At 38.9% G+C, this 14,912-nt stretch overlaps 1 protein-coding gene across 6 annotated transcripts in view; it reads left to right on the forward strand.

Moving 5' to 3' along the window:
* TBC1D32 (TBC1 domain family member 32) overlaps positions 1–14,912 on the forward strand; it is a 66,759-nt gene that overhangs the window by 22,373 nt on the left and 29,474 nt on the right. For 4 of the 6 annotated variants that reach the window (XR_014509942.1, XM_083435174.1, XM_083435177.1 and 1 more), the window contains 6 exons: positions 3,056–3,115; positions 4,841–4,979; positions 5,283–5,370; positions 6,334–6,452; positions 8,073–8,189; positions 10,991–11,079. Coding sequence is in view for 4 of the 6 variants with exons in the window: in XM_083435174.1 (XP_083291300.1) it covers positions 3,056–3,115; positions 4,841–4,979; positions 5,283–5,370; positions 6,334–6,452; positions 8,073–8,189; positions 10,991–11,079 (612 nt within the window). In the remaining 2 variants the exon portion in view is untranslated. The remainder of the gene's footprint in view (positions 1–3,055; positions 3,116–4,840; positions 4,980–5,282; positions 5,371–6,333; positions 6,453–8,072; positions 8,190–10,990; positions 11,080–14,912) is intronic. The other 2 variants (XR_014509943.1, XM_083435175.1) reach the window with 1 other exon arrangement.

Below are 14,912 nucleotides of genomic sequence, written 5' to 3' on the forward strand. Positions count from 1 at the left end.
TTCCTCTTTTTCATCTGCCCCATCTCTGTTTTGTTTACTAATATTATTGTTGCTTTTCCTGTTCCTTTGTTTTCGATTCTTAACACATTGAGAAAGGAATCTTCACAGTGGCTTTTTGACATCTGTCATGCAAGCCTCACATGGGAAAGGACCTGGGTGAGGGAGGCATATGGTACATGAGATGCAGTTCCAGTGGTTGGGGTGCAAATGTGTCCACTTTTAGGGCCCCCCCCCCCATTTTTTTCTACTTCTGCATAGCATATAGTTCTCCTGAATATGAACATCTTTCCTCTTCTTTGGGTGTGTGTAGCTATCAGCTTTCACCGCTGAATGTTACTATTGTAGAGATAATTATTATTTATGTGGTTTCTGCATTTTAAGAACTTCTGAATTCCATGTGTCAATACAGTGCTTCATACTTTTTATTTTCAATCACTTGTTCCCTAAGTCTATATTCCTAGAAATGGGAATCTGGCATATTATTTTTTCATAATGATGACATGTAACATGCAAATTGAAACAGGCTATAAATTCTGTTTAGCTTTTATAAGCTGTCATTTTTCCATGCAAGATGTATTGGCCAAGGCAATGAAGACATCAGAGTTTATGGGTATATATTAATTACAATTGGTTTAAATCATTTTCAACAGGCATTTTTCTTTTCTGTAATGTCAGCATCCACTGACTATTTATAAAATGAAGTGAGTCATTTTACTGTCAGACTATAAGACAGCAATCACTTTATTTTTAAAAATATGTTGCTTACAATGATAATTCGATAGAAAAAAAATCTAGCAGCATATAAATGCATTTTTTAAAAGTAAGCACTGTATAATATAAAATCATGTTTAATAGTTTTTGAAGTGACATTTTTAAAGTTTTGATTAAAACATAATTGATATATCAGCTTTCATGTGACAATACCTAACATACCTAAAACATACAGTCATGGGAAAAAGAAAGCGCACCCTCTTTGAATTCTGTGGCTTTACATATGAAGACATAATAGCAATCATCTGTTCTTTAGCAGGACTTAAAATTATGTAAATGCAACCTCAGGTGAACAATAGCAAATGGCCTATGACACTGTGTCATGATTTATTTAACAGAAATAAACGAAAATGGAAAAGCTATGTGTGAAAAACTAAGTACACCTTATGATTCAGTTGCTTGTAGAACCACCTTTAGCAGCAATAACGTGAATGAATCATTTTCTGTAGGACTTTATCAGTCTCTCACATCATTGTGGAGGAATTTTGGCCTGCTCTTCTCTACAACGTTGCTTCAGTTCATTGAGGTTTGCTGGCATTTGTTGACGCACAGCTCTCTTAAGGTCCCACACAGCATTTCAATTGTATTGAGGTCTGGACTTTGACTGGGCCATTGATTCTATTCTTTTTCAGCCATTCTGTTGTAGATTTGCTGGTGTGCTTGGGATCCTTGTCCTATTGCATGACCCAGTTTCAACCAAGCTTCAGCTGTCAGGCAGATGGCCTCACATTTGACTGTAGAATACTTTAGTATACAGAGGAGTTCATAGTTGACTATGAAGCCACAAGTTTCCCAAGTCCTGTAGCTGCAAAATAAGCCCAAATCATCACCCTTCCAATATCGTGCTTGACAGTTGGTGTGAGGTGCTTGTGCTGTGTTTGGTTTTTGCTAAACATGGCGCTGTGCATTATGACAAAACATCTCCACTTTGGTCTTGTCTGTCCAAAGGACATTGTTCCTGAAATCTTGTGGTTTGTTAAGATGCAACTGAACTAATCTGTTCTGCCATGTTCTTTTTAGAGGGAAGAGGCTTTTTCCTGGCAATCCTTCCCAGCAAACCATACTTGTTCTGTCTTTTTCTAATTGTGCTGTCATGAACTTTAACATTTAACATGCTAGCTGAGGCCTGTAGGGCCGAGATGGAATTCTTGGGGTTTTTGCAATTTGAGCACTGCACAGTCTGATCTTGGGATGAATTTGCTAAGACATCCACTCCTGGGAAGATTGCACCTGTCTTGAGTGTTATGTTTTCCACTTTTGAATAATCTTTCTCACTGTAGAATTATGGACTTAAAATTGGTTGGAGATGGCCTTAGAACCATTCCCAGTTTCATGAGTAGCAGCACTTGCTTTCCTAAGAGCACTGTGCCCTATTTCCTCCTTGGCATTGTGTTAAAACATACCTGAATGCTCCAGACCAGCAAAGTGCTAAAACTTTGGCTTTTATAGAGGTGGGCACACTTACTGATGATCAATTAAGCAAGCGCATTTGATTAGCAGCATCTGTCTGCTACCTGGCCTCTTAATTCCTGTGGATGGAAAAATGGTGTACTTTTCTCCATTTTGGCTTTATTTCTGTTAAATAAATCTTGACATGGTGTAATATGTCATTTGTTATTGTTCATCTGAGGTTGTATTTACCTAATTTTAAGACCTGCTAAGGAACAGATGATTGTTGTTATGTCTCTATATGTAAAACCACAGAATTCAAAGAGGGTGCACATTCTTTTTCCCATTAGTAGCCTCAAAATGTGTTTGTGTCTCACTGAATATAGGTAGCTTTTGGATACCTATATCAATATTAGAGATACTCTATAGTTCAGATTTGACTTTCTATAAGTGAAGAATTCAGTTTTAGAGATGGGTATTCTTAGGCGGGTCTGTGTGTGTTCTCTTCTCATTGGATGATTATATTGCTCTAGTGTTTTCTTCTTTCCAGTCCTTTCAGAGTGGTGAACAAAGTTTGGGTTAATAGTAGATCCATTGCTGGTGCAATGCTTGTTTGCTGCAAACTATGGTTTGCCTACTAAAAACCAGTCTTGGGAACAGGGATTCCAGTGCCGCATCCCACTCCAACACAGATATCACCTGTTTCTCTCTCCTTGTCACCCTTAATAACACTTTTCTGTTACATCTGTACAAATGCTAATCATGGGTAGTGTTAGCTAGACTTACCAGAATATCACATAGATTTGCTAAAAATTGTATTAAGAAAGAACCTGGTTAGCGTTAACTAGGGTTAGTGTTGGAGCAGGTGTAATATTAGGACTGCCTTCTCCCACAGATTTTTTGTACGCCAAGATCATCTTCAGGTGCCCTTCTCAATGTACCCCCACAATTTCAGGTTAGGCATATGACTTCTATGATTTTACTGTTCCATTGTTTCTGTTGCCTTGTATGTGATTTTTGTGTTTAATTGTTTTACATGATTTGTAATAGTGAAGGATAAGGTATGCATTTTATGTAACTGGCCATGTTCAGATAATCGAACCACAGCTTAACGAGTGAAGATATTCACAAGCTTCATGTATCCACATGTTGCTCCTTTGCAGAAGTAAACGAACAAGCTGAGAAGCTGTAGTTAAACAAAGCTTCATGTTACATCAGAATCAGGAAGTTTGGTTAATGGCTTTTAAGGAAGCCAGGTTCTGAAAAGCAAGTGTAAGTAAGCTTTAGGTTTTGACTCATTTGGAATCCATTAATTACTGGCGCTGTGGGTTAAAGCCTCAGAGCCTAGGGCTTGCCGATCGAAAGGTCGGCGGTTCGAATCCCCGCGGCGGGGTGCGCTCCCGTTGTTCGGTCCCAGCGCCTGCCAACCTAGCAGTTCGAAAGCACGTCGAGGTGCAAGTAGATAAATAGGGACCGCTTACTAGCGGGAAGGTAAACGGTGTTTCCGTGTGCGGCTCTGGCTCGCCAGAGCAGCGATGTCACGCTGGCCACGTGACCCGGAAGTGTCTTCGGACAGCGCTGGACCCCGGCCTCTTTGAGTGAGATGGGCGCACAACCCTAGAGTCTGTCAAGACTGGCCCGTACGGGCAGGGGTACCTTTACCTTTACCTAATTACTGAAAGTAATGGGAAAGTAATGGAAGTTATGGTTAACTATTGCTTCCTGGCTTGCTTCTATGTTCACATGAAAGGGGAGCAAAGAGGCAGCCTGCCTGCAGGTTACTTAGGATTTGATCATCTGAATGCAGCAATAAATGACATTAAAATGTAATTAAGGCAAACAAAGGAAAGCAAGGGGGTGGGAAGGGAGTTGGTATTCTTCAGGCTGCCAAATTTGCAGACCTGGGTTTGTAGCAGGTTCACATTACATTGGCACTGGACCTTAGAATACAATTATATGCATGCTTAGGAGTAAATTCTGTTGAACTGTCAGTAGGTAAGCATGCATATATATGATCTGGAAAGCAACTTAAGAACTAGGGATTGGGTACCGTGAGCACAGCTAGCACCATCCTATGGTCAGTAACAATAGGTGCAACTTGTGGATCCTTGCCTGCTGAGGGAAGGGTTTGCTTGTATGTGCAATTCACTGAGTTGGCATTATCACCATTATGGCTTGCTGCCTTACTACCTATTTTGTTTCTCTCTTTGTCAAATAGCAGAAACTTAAGCAAATAATCAAAAGAGTAATAGAGTTAAACTCTTGCTTTGCTCTCAGCCTCTTTTGTATATGGTGAAAGGGTACCATTGTTGGAGGGAAATGTGTCAGAAGAGTTAACAGACAAACCTATTAGATCCAAGAGAAGGGCTTTAGACCTTCAGGGGGAGACAGCTGTCGCGTAGGTAGAACAAGCACAGATATACAGCTGCTTTCCTAAATGAATTAATTGCACCCAGATGGTGAATTGAGTAGTGTAAGCAATATTGAATGGAAACATTTTTTCTAACAGAAATTATATACTGGTAGACCAGTCTATGTCTTTGCTATAACAAATGAGCCTTTTATGCAAATCATTACTAAAAGAATCCCTTTATTCATTGGGGGAGAGGTTACTTGGTTGTTGTTGTTGTTTGTTTGTGGGTACTTTAATTTAGTTTTTATCTGTTTGCTTTTTTTCCAGTATTGTACTGGAAGAGACGTTGTTGGATGACTTACTAAATTTTGCAGCTACACCTAAAGGGCTTTTGCTGCTGCAGAATACAGGAACAGTAAACGAGTGTGTGACTTTCATGTTCAACAGGTTCACAAAAAACCTCCAAGTAGGTATAATCATACACACACACACATACTTGAAACAATATTTTCATCACCTAGTTTGCCTCAGCAGTCTTTATTGCCTATGCCATAACCTTTCTCTGTTAAAGCGGTATAATAGCATCAGAATGTTAATTAGGTAATGCTAGTTAATGATACATTTGATTATGGAATTAATTGTTTGTTCCAAAACAAACAATATATAAAAAGCACCATTATTCTTATCTTGTATAAGCCATGATCCTCCTGTATAGCTAAGGTGTTTGAGCCCTTGAAATTTATGGTTTGTTATAATTTGTTTGTGCTAGGTCTGTGGATTTGAAAAGTTTGGCTATGGAGCAATTGTATCGCAAGTAGCTGCAACAGCTGCAGGTGCTGTAGCTCTACAGAGTTCAGGTAACTTTTTGTATAGATCATCATGAATAAATCTTGGTAATTAAGGCTGCAATCCTAATCCCAATTCCCGGAGAGCAAGCACCATTGAATTCAGTAGGACTTAACTCCTATTGACATGGTTAGAGTTGTGTCTATAGCTTTGACTTTTGCCAGCAAGCATCAGAGCAAATAATTTATTTTATTCTATCATCCTGTCTTTGTGCTTCTGTATGGGACAGTTCAGACAGAATGGCAAACCATGGTTTTGCACTATATATTTGAGACTTTGTTTCTTTTCCATCCTCCACTTTGCAGATGCCTCCCTCCTTTGCTAGTCTGGATAAAAGGCAAGCCATGGTTTTCCAGAAGCCACGATTTGCATCAAACAAGGAAATGAGGGATAAATTTTTCACAAGTGAAGGAGGTAGAGGAGCATGCTAGCCCAAAGATGCTGCCATGCTTGGTCATGTAATGTCAGATCATGACGTGGGATTCAACTAAATTGCTGTGTGCATGGGATTAGGGCATCAACGGGGCTTCCTAAACCTGCCCTGGAGGTTTGGGGAAACCCTCAGAACAGGTTTAGAGGGCTTTGGGGTTGGAGAGATGGGAAAGTCCCATTGCATGAGCGGGCCTTGTTTTCCATGTGCACACCCCAGTGCTACATGGAATTCCACCCACTGAGGCCCTGAGTGTTCCAGAGCAAAGTCCATGTGGAACCAAACAGAGCCCCCACCTGAAATGTGGAGGTGGCTGCACCAACTGTTCCTATTATGGTGTGAAACAGTACAGATTAAGACACCATGTTAGAAATTGTGCATATTATGAAAGAGGATAGTTTCATTTGTGAAGAGCTGTGGTAGCATTATCAGCTTAACTCTTATGGAAAGTGTTCTCAGTGTGGTTCCCGTCCAATAACGTTTGCTAGGACCTCTGCTATAAAATATGACAAGAGTCCTTGTGAATAAAATACTCTCTTCCTAGGATTTATAAAAGCACTTGTTACCGAATTGTGGGGTGTTCTAGAGTGTGGAAGAGATGATGTCCGAGTAACTCATCCCAGATCAACACCAGTTGATCCCATTGATCGGAGCTGTCAGAAGGTGGTTTGAATTTTCTTTTGCACATTAATATGTGGATATAGTTTTTATCTGAAGCAGAATGTTTTCCTTGGGATATTCCTTAAGTTGCTTGTAGCTTGCTGGTTGTAAATTATGTATTATGCTAAGGTAGAGTATTGGGGAAACAATAAAAGATTAGCATGGGATTGCCGTACCATGCTCTGATACGCTTTTTATTGAGGATGTGTTCTTGATAAACTTGCTAATAAGGATAGAGACTGACTCCAGAATTCAAAAAGAAAAATAAGTGCTAACTTTGTTTAGTGTTAATATTTTGGAAGTTTAGCAGCTTAAAGAAGAGGAGCAAAATCAGTTTGAGAAGAGTTACGTATAATTGCATCAGGATTCAGTGAATACATTTCAATCAGTTTTATTATCTCGGCCAGAGGCCATAATACAAAACATAATTACTAACAACTACAAATAAAGACAATTATCCAGAATAAAACAGTACCCATATAAAAGTCACAAACCACACTTCTTGCAAATAATCACCACCTCAACGTAATTCTTTGGTAGAATTTAAACAAGCATATCTTGAGAAATAAAAACTAAGTGACTGTTCCTACTTCATAATGTAGTTGCTGTTCCTTTGGGAAGCACCCTAGACTGCCTGCATTTTATTGTACAATCTTTTTTTCTATCTCTGTGTGATGCAGCAATATCACTCTTCAGTGATCTTACGGGTTGAGCATAGCCATGTATATTTTAAATATACATTATTCAGGCTGAGAGAGAAACTGCTATACATAGAGCTCATCCTATTTGCTCTCAGCAGCCTAGTCTATGAATGGCCATGCCTGTCCTAAAGCAGGGGATTATCCAGCCTGCTACAATGGTCTAATTGGAAAATAACGGCTGTGCTATGCTAACTCTTGTCAGTACAATGCCATGGTGCAGAGTTACTGTACTGGAAGGTAGTGTCCCTGTAGTTAGACTTGTATTACCTTGGTCTGCCCTCCAGGTTTAAAGTGCAAATGTAGTCTGGGCTTCACTGAAGGAGATTCTAGCTAAAGGCAGCAGAGTTTGGATTTGTGGCAGCCCTCAATGCTATTTGTTTCCTTATACCTGGATTCAACCTTGCTTGATCTGCCATTTTCCCACCCCTGCTCCTATAAAGGCTAAGCCAACTAGTATTGCTTTAATGTCTGTGATTTGCAGTGGGCGTTCATTCCAGCTGTTTGCATTAGATTTCCTTTCCGCCTTCTTTTCCACAGTAGGCGCTCTGCAAATGTCTTTAATTATCTTTAAATAGCCCTGCTCTGCCTGGGATGCAAACTTACCTTTTCATTCTGTTCAACGCTACAGCTTGAAAACACCCACACTGATAGGAGTTGGTCCAATAAAAGGTCACTCTTTATATATCATATTTGTGAAGACCAAAGTAATACTAACGGCTTTTGTAACAGGCTTTAGATTTATTTATTTATTTTGACAGTTTGTATAACTCAATGACAGTAGCCTCTAAGCAGTGTACAGAAGACTTGATACAATAAGACTAAAAATGTGTTAAAACTATAACATCAGAATTCATTTAGAACGCCTGCTGGAACGAAATGCCAGTAATCATTTTGTTTACTGTGTCACCATTTCCTGCTTTAGTCTTTTCTAGCTCTGATAAACTTGTTATCCTACCCTGCTGTTTACGAACTGATAGGTGATCAAGCGATACCTAATAAACCAGAATATTCTCTCCGTGAAGTTCCTACAGATATTATAGTAAGTAGCTTGGCTTTCAATCCTTTTTGAAAAGCTCTTTTGAATGGTTATATTGCTCTGATTGAAACAAGCTCTTTTTGCAAATGGATTTAATGTTTTCTTATTGCTTTAACTTTATAATTTTGTATCTCCTTTTGACAATCATGAGTGGTTTACAAATCTGTTCAATAAAAATAAGAAGCTTCATATGGGTTTGGTGTTCTATTGCTGCTTAGGTTCTAAGTACATTTTCAGCATTTCTTTCTTGCATGCAGCATGAGGGCAGTATATGCACAGTGTCCTCAGTGTGAATCTATTTTTCCTACAGTCATAGGAAAATGTAATACTTAAATAATAATCTGCAGATGCTGCTTTCTCTTGTCTAAAGACAAATCTCTTCTTTCAAGTGTAAGCAATGGATTTGATTATAATAAAATTATTCTTTATATCATATAAAATCTGTATATGTATAAAAAGCTTTTGCATATCTAAAGAAATATAGATTTATTTAATTATAACCAATGTCAAAGTAGAACAAGAGCCACAATTTTGGCACCTGTGTGTGCCAGCCTGCCTAGCAGCACCTCTTACGGTTCTTGAGAAAGGGTTCAATAAGATTCCTTCAAAAATCCACGATGCACAAAAGACGCTTTGCTCATCCTGTTCAGGCTGTGTTTGCATTGGTTCGGCCTTTCCTCATGCCCCCTCAGACATGCCCACATTTCATTGGATGCCAGGATTGGACACCCATCCTCCTTCTCTGAGCAGAGGAGAGGTGCAAAGAGCTTTCCTCTGTGACTGAGCGTGGTGGTGACTGATGCACATGCCTTTTCTTCATTAATAGGGAAGGCTTGAATGCTTTTTGTATTCCTGCAATTCCTCAAATTTGCATATGCACCCACTGCCTCAAAAAGGTTGACGTTCCCTGAACTGGAATGTGATTTTCCTTTTCTTGGTCTTTTACCTGTGGCCCACTTGGGATATCCAGGGTAGAGACATTACTGTGTTTGGTGTTGCTGTGCTTTATGCCATCCCTGAAGATAATTTAACCATAAAGGTGTCTGTGACCTTTCTTTTTTGAGGGCAGTTCCTGAATCTTGGGGATGGCTCTTCCCACTTCCAGTGATGCATATGTGGGCTGTCTGGTCAAGCAGATGTCTGCCTGTGTTGCCATCGCTGTAGATGATTTTGGTGTAAATGGTTCTTTTTGGATTTCTTCATTCTGTTGCTCTTCCTTTTGACCGGAACACTTATCTTGGTGTAACGTTGATCAAGTTGCATTGGGTTGTTTCATGACAGTTTTATCCTTCTATCCCTCTGTAGTAGGACTTAGATCAGTTCTATGTGACTATAGCTGGTTTGTTTTAAGTAACATAACAAATATCTAAACAATGTAAAATAAAAAAAGCAAATCTTATGCAAAACAAGGATCCATCAAAATACATCAAAATAATACAACAGCAAAATACAGTAACAGAATGCAACATAATTGCAATATTAACTTTAAAACACACACACACACACACACACACACACACTAATATTGCAGAAAACTATCCTTATAATGAATAATACAAATCAGGAATTCAAGAACCATACTTGGATACTGCTCATTCAGCCATCACGCTTCTTTGCACACATTATACCACTTCATCCACTCAATTCTTACTTCAGCTGAACACTATAAACATTTAACAAGCAAAAATCATGTACTGTACAACTCTAACTGGTGAAAAGCCACTCACCTGCCCTGCTTTCCAAAGATGGTAAGGGAGGAAGTAGATACAGCTGTGTGTGCTTTGTAACCCTGCTCTGTGCCCAGAACCTAGCCTGCTACTCTCTGGTGCAGTGAAGGGCATTACTCTGTCATCATGTTGAAATAAAATTCTACTGCCAATCTGACCATGCAATATGCTATCTTGTCTTTTGTCTCAGGTAGCATAATGTCTATGATCTCCCCTGCTACCATGGCAAGCACACTATGCCTCTCATTTAAGGAAGGGTTGTTGCTCAGTTGCATCTGCTTGCCATATGGAAGGCCCCATGTTCAATTCCTGATATCTCCATATGAGGCTGGGAAGGACTCCTGCTTGAAACTGGGAGAGCTGCTGCCAGTCAGTGCAGACAGTACTGAGCTATATGGACCAATGATCTGACTTGAAATAAATAGTATAGGGTCAAATCCCCTTTGGCTATTCACATTTATTCTGAGGTTTTGGGAAAGAAACTGGAAACCTTACTCTTGGCTGCTACAGCTGGGCAAAGTGTTTTCGCTCAGTGTAGACGGGGTTGGTTAGCTGTTTGAGGTGTCATAGTACTTTGGATGTAAGATCAAATCAAAAGATGTTGCCAAGTCTCTATTCTTGGCGGATTACTTACACTCTCACATTAGCAAGGTTGTATAAATTTACTTGTTTAAGGAAGTAAACTTCCAATTAGGAACACTTTTCCTTTACAGGAATTCTATTCTCTACTTATTCACTGTGTTTTCCCCAGATGTACACATAGATTTAAAGATAAATGCACTGGGTATTAAATACATGTAGAGTATCGGATAATGACTATTTTTATGATTCTGTTTTCACTTGAGTCAGAGAAACTGACTGGAATTAAATGGGGAAAATACTTACTTTTTAAACACAAGAACAGTTTGCTGAATTGCTTGTTGCCAGTTTAAGAGCTATTTGTGAGGAAATGTAACAACCAAATCATACACTTGTCCATATACTTTAAAAATGTGGTTTAATAAAAATGGTTGAGTAATAATGTTGTCTACTCAAAGTGCTCGTCACATATTAATAAAATTGGTGCTTATATTTCAGGATATCATTGACAGGCTTATAATTGTGAACACAGAAGCTAAAATTCATTCATTGTTCAATTATGAGCAGTCTCATATCTTTGGCCTGAGGTAAGATACTAAATTTTCTGATTCACTTAAGGTAGAATAATCAGCTAGTTTCTTCTGTTCTGCAGTGCTGACTTGGTAAAATGCTTATGAATCGGGCCAGTATGAAAATGAGGGTAGAGGTATCTGTGAGTGAAATATACAGGTTGAGTGCTGTATGGCAGTGAAGACCAATATACAGTCAGGGAAAATAGACTATGCACAAATGAAGTATTTCCGCTAGACAACTTGTATTGTACCCAAGTTCATATGAGGCTTAGAGAAAATCCTCTCAACGCAAATCTTTGGTGACCCCACCCCCCATTATATTGTTTATCATAGGTTGCTTTGGGGGGTTGGAAATAGTAGCTGCTTGGGATGCAGTCCCCAATTTTTGCTGTGCTGACACAATAGAAAGAACTTAGGCACTTAAACCGTTACTCCTTGCTGTCTCTTGTTGGATGAGGAAAGAAATAGGATGCTGAAATTTTAATCAAGAGGTGCAGTGGTTTTGACTGATGTTTTGTAGCTTATTGGCTTTATACAGTCTTGGATCTTTGAATGTCAGGGGTTTCCTGTGCCTGGTTTGATGAACACAATCTTTTTGTTAATTTTTTTAAAGCGTTTATATACTATTTAACGTTACAAAAATCTCTAAGCTGTGTATAGTGTAACAAACAAAGAGTAGATTATTAAACCAAAAAAGCACAAGCTAAACCAGTAAAACAGCAAAGTATAACAGTGAGAGAAAAAACTCTTGAAGATTCAAACATGTGAAACAGGGTCCAGTCTTATGGGTTAGTGGAAGAGAAGTTTTCACATCTGAAGCAACTGATGATTGCGTGCTTCGTGTATGGGAAGGGCATGTAGGACCGTGAAAACAGGACACGCCTGGGAATTCCCAGACATATGGCAACCCTATTCACCTTTCCGTTGCAGCTCCCAGCACACACCCTGAAAATTGGCTTCAAAGGGTTGGGGGCCCCTCCAGAGCAATGTGAAAGGTAGCTTGGAGAAGAGAGAATTGGCAAAAATTGGTTCATCCTCCTTTTCAGTTAGTGGGGGTTTCCAGTGGACCAAAGGCCCTTTTGGGAGCTCACAGACATCAGCTGGGTAATAAATTACAACAACAATAGCAATGACAACAACAACAACAACAATAATAATACTATTATTATTATTATTATACTGGGCCAGGCAGTCTTTCAGATAACCTGGTCCTGAGTTGTTCAGGGCTTTATATATGTTAACAAGTTAATCAGCAGGACGCTGATTAAGGATGCTTCAGTAGTTAATGTCTTTTGCTAGCACAGAATGAAGAAGTTTATTCCTGCTCAGTGCACTCGCTTTTACCACTTTCTGTAGGTCAATTTCTTTCACTTCTGTGTGAAGTGAAAGTGTGATTCCTAGCTGCTGTAATTTTAGACTTGTGCCATGTGCTGTGCTATTCTGGTCCTCCGTCTGTCCCCAATATCTCTCTATTTCTTCTGCCTCAGATTGGAAGGTGTTGTTAGTATGTGGCAGACCCTGTTCCCTGTTCCCGACAAATTTCCTTTGCTGAAGTAGATCAGCTTCAGTAGAGCTTGTTGACAGTTGTGAGTTTACATCTAAAGCAGCAATTTGTCAGAGGGAGGAGGACTCATTGGAGGGCCAGATCCACATATTAGAGCTGTTTCCCACCATATCTCAACCCATGTCTAAAACAATGCTAACACAATTATTTTATGCAAAATAATTATAGGAAAGAGACTGCCAAATCCAGTGTCACTTCTAACATCTCTCTACATTATAGCAATGAAATTTACTATGCTAAAGCAGTGAAACAATACTATATGCTGAAGCATTTATCAGAGATTATTGTAATTTGTGTTCTAAAATTTATACCTCATCTGTCAACATCATAGCTTACAAAAAGGGTTTAAAACAATTTAAAGCATAATGAAATTTCAGTAAAACCACCATAAAAACTGAGACAGTAGGCCACTGCAATGATAGTCAGCTGTTGTTGGGCTTCTGGTCCTATCATCCCTGACTACTGGCTATGTTGACTGGGGTTGCTGGGATTTGGAGTCCAGCAGCTTCTGGAAGGCTAAAGGTTCCCTGTCCCTAGTCTAGCTGCTCTAACATATTTATCACAATAAAACTCTCAAATAGGAAGTGAATGTTGCTATATCTTCTTAGAGAGTATTTACAGTCCTGTGGTTTGTTTTTTCCTTTTTTGCAGTAGGATTTTTTAATAGGTTTCACATTAATACAAGTGAAAGAATTGTATTCCTTATGGTCTTAATCTCAGTGGTAAACCAAGTCATCAGATGGATATTGCAAAACATTGATATCCCTCAAGTCTGGTGAAAGGCAGGCGCCCTTTTGAGTTTTCTTAAACAGTTCTCAAAAACAATTTTCCCAGGGGAAAGCCTTCACTGCTTGCTTCCCTTTCTCCTAAACTTATCGTTGTCTGTTGGGGAGGCCTGTATGCTAGGGAATCTGAGAAATGAAGTTCCCAATGGATCTTGGCTCAAAAGGCAGCAGTTTCCCAAGCTCCCTAGCTGCAGTTAATTAACACTCAGGAGAATGTGTAGCTTTCCCCCTAAAGAAACTAGCTCATCGTGTTCTCAAGAAAATATGTGCAAGTAGTTGTCATTAGGTTATGTGCCTGTCCTTCTTTCTGAACATATAATGAGAAGCCTCAGGTTAATTTTAGCTTTTTATTTGTACCTGAAGTGCCACAAGATTTTCCATTAGTGCATCAAGAGTTTAAATTGGATTCTCTACTTTGAAGATACATTATCTGGATTAAAACCTTTATTCTCTTCCAGTAATCTTAGTACCTGTCAACTCTAGTTTTTAATAACGTTATTTTGGTTCATTTCCTGTATTAGATGTTTCATAGTTGCTCGTGCTCTCAGGAGAAGCACAGGGAAGCAGCTCTGTACTCTCCTTTCCTTGCAGATCCAGAACAGGGGGGTGGGTAGAATCAGGCTCACAAACCACAACCAGTTCCTCTTAGATTTTGAGAAGACTGAGGTCCAAACTACTTATAGCATTATCATATAATTTGTCTTTGTAGACCAGTTCTTTCTCACAGAGTCCCTGATCCAAATTGGGAAGCTGGTTTGATAGGAAGGTGAGCCTGCTGCTGTAGTCCCTGTCTAGTTTGCACACAAACTTTGCTTGGGAATATGCTTCTGTCAGCCAAAACTTAGTTAATTTTCAATCAGTGTATTACCTATAGGTTTTTTTTAAAAAAACATTTACTGCAAATTATACAGGATATTGCAGTCATTCTAATTTTTGTTTTGGAAAACAAAACAGATTGTATTTTCCTCCGGTTTCACTATTGGAATTGTAATTATGTTGTGTAAACAATCTTTAGCAATAGTTTTAGGGAACTATCTTTTAAACGAATGTACCGTGTTCTACAGAATCTGAGTATTGCCAATGGAGGAGGATAAATTAACATGTCATATATTAATGATGGGGTGGGAATCCCTGTTTTGTTATATATTCACATCTGGTCTGTTTCCAGTGGTATTAAAACCTGACTGCAGGTACAGGAAACAAATAATTAAATAAAACATTCATGTCACAATCTGTACATACGCACATCAATTTGCATTTGTTTTTAAATTTCAAGCAACACTTGAAATCTTGAAAAGCAAGATTAACAGAAGTTAACAGGAAAAAAATGGAAAGACCTAAAATGGCTAGCAGAACAAGTACAGTAAATGGAAATAGTTCCTTTGAACTGCATTAGATTTGCAATATGAAACCGCCATTACTGATATCAGATGCAGAACAGAGGGCTAAAGAATAGTGTCACATTTTCCATACCTTTTGAAACAACTAGGGAACATTGG

Source organism: Podarcis tiliguerta, assembly GCF_965153285.1.
Source record: "Podarcis tiliguerta genome assembly, chromosome: 3".
Lineage (NCBI taxonomy): Eukaryota > Metazoa > Chordata > Lepidosauria > Squamata > Lacertidae > Podarcis > Podarcis tiliguerta.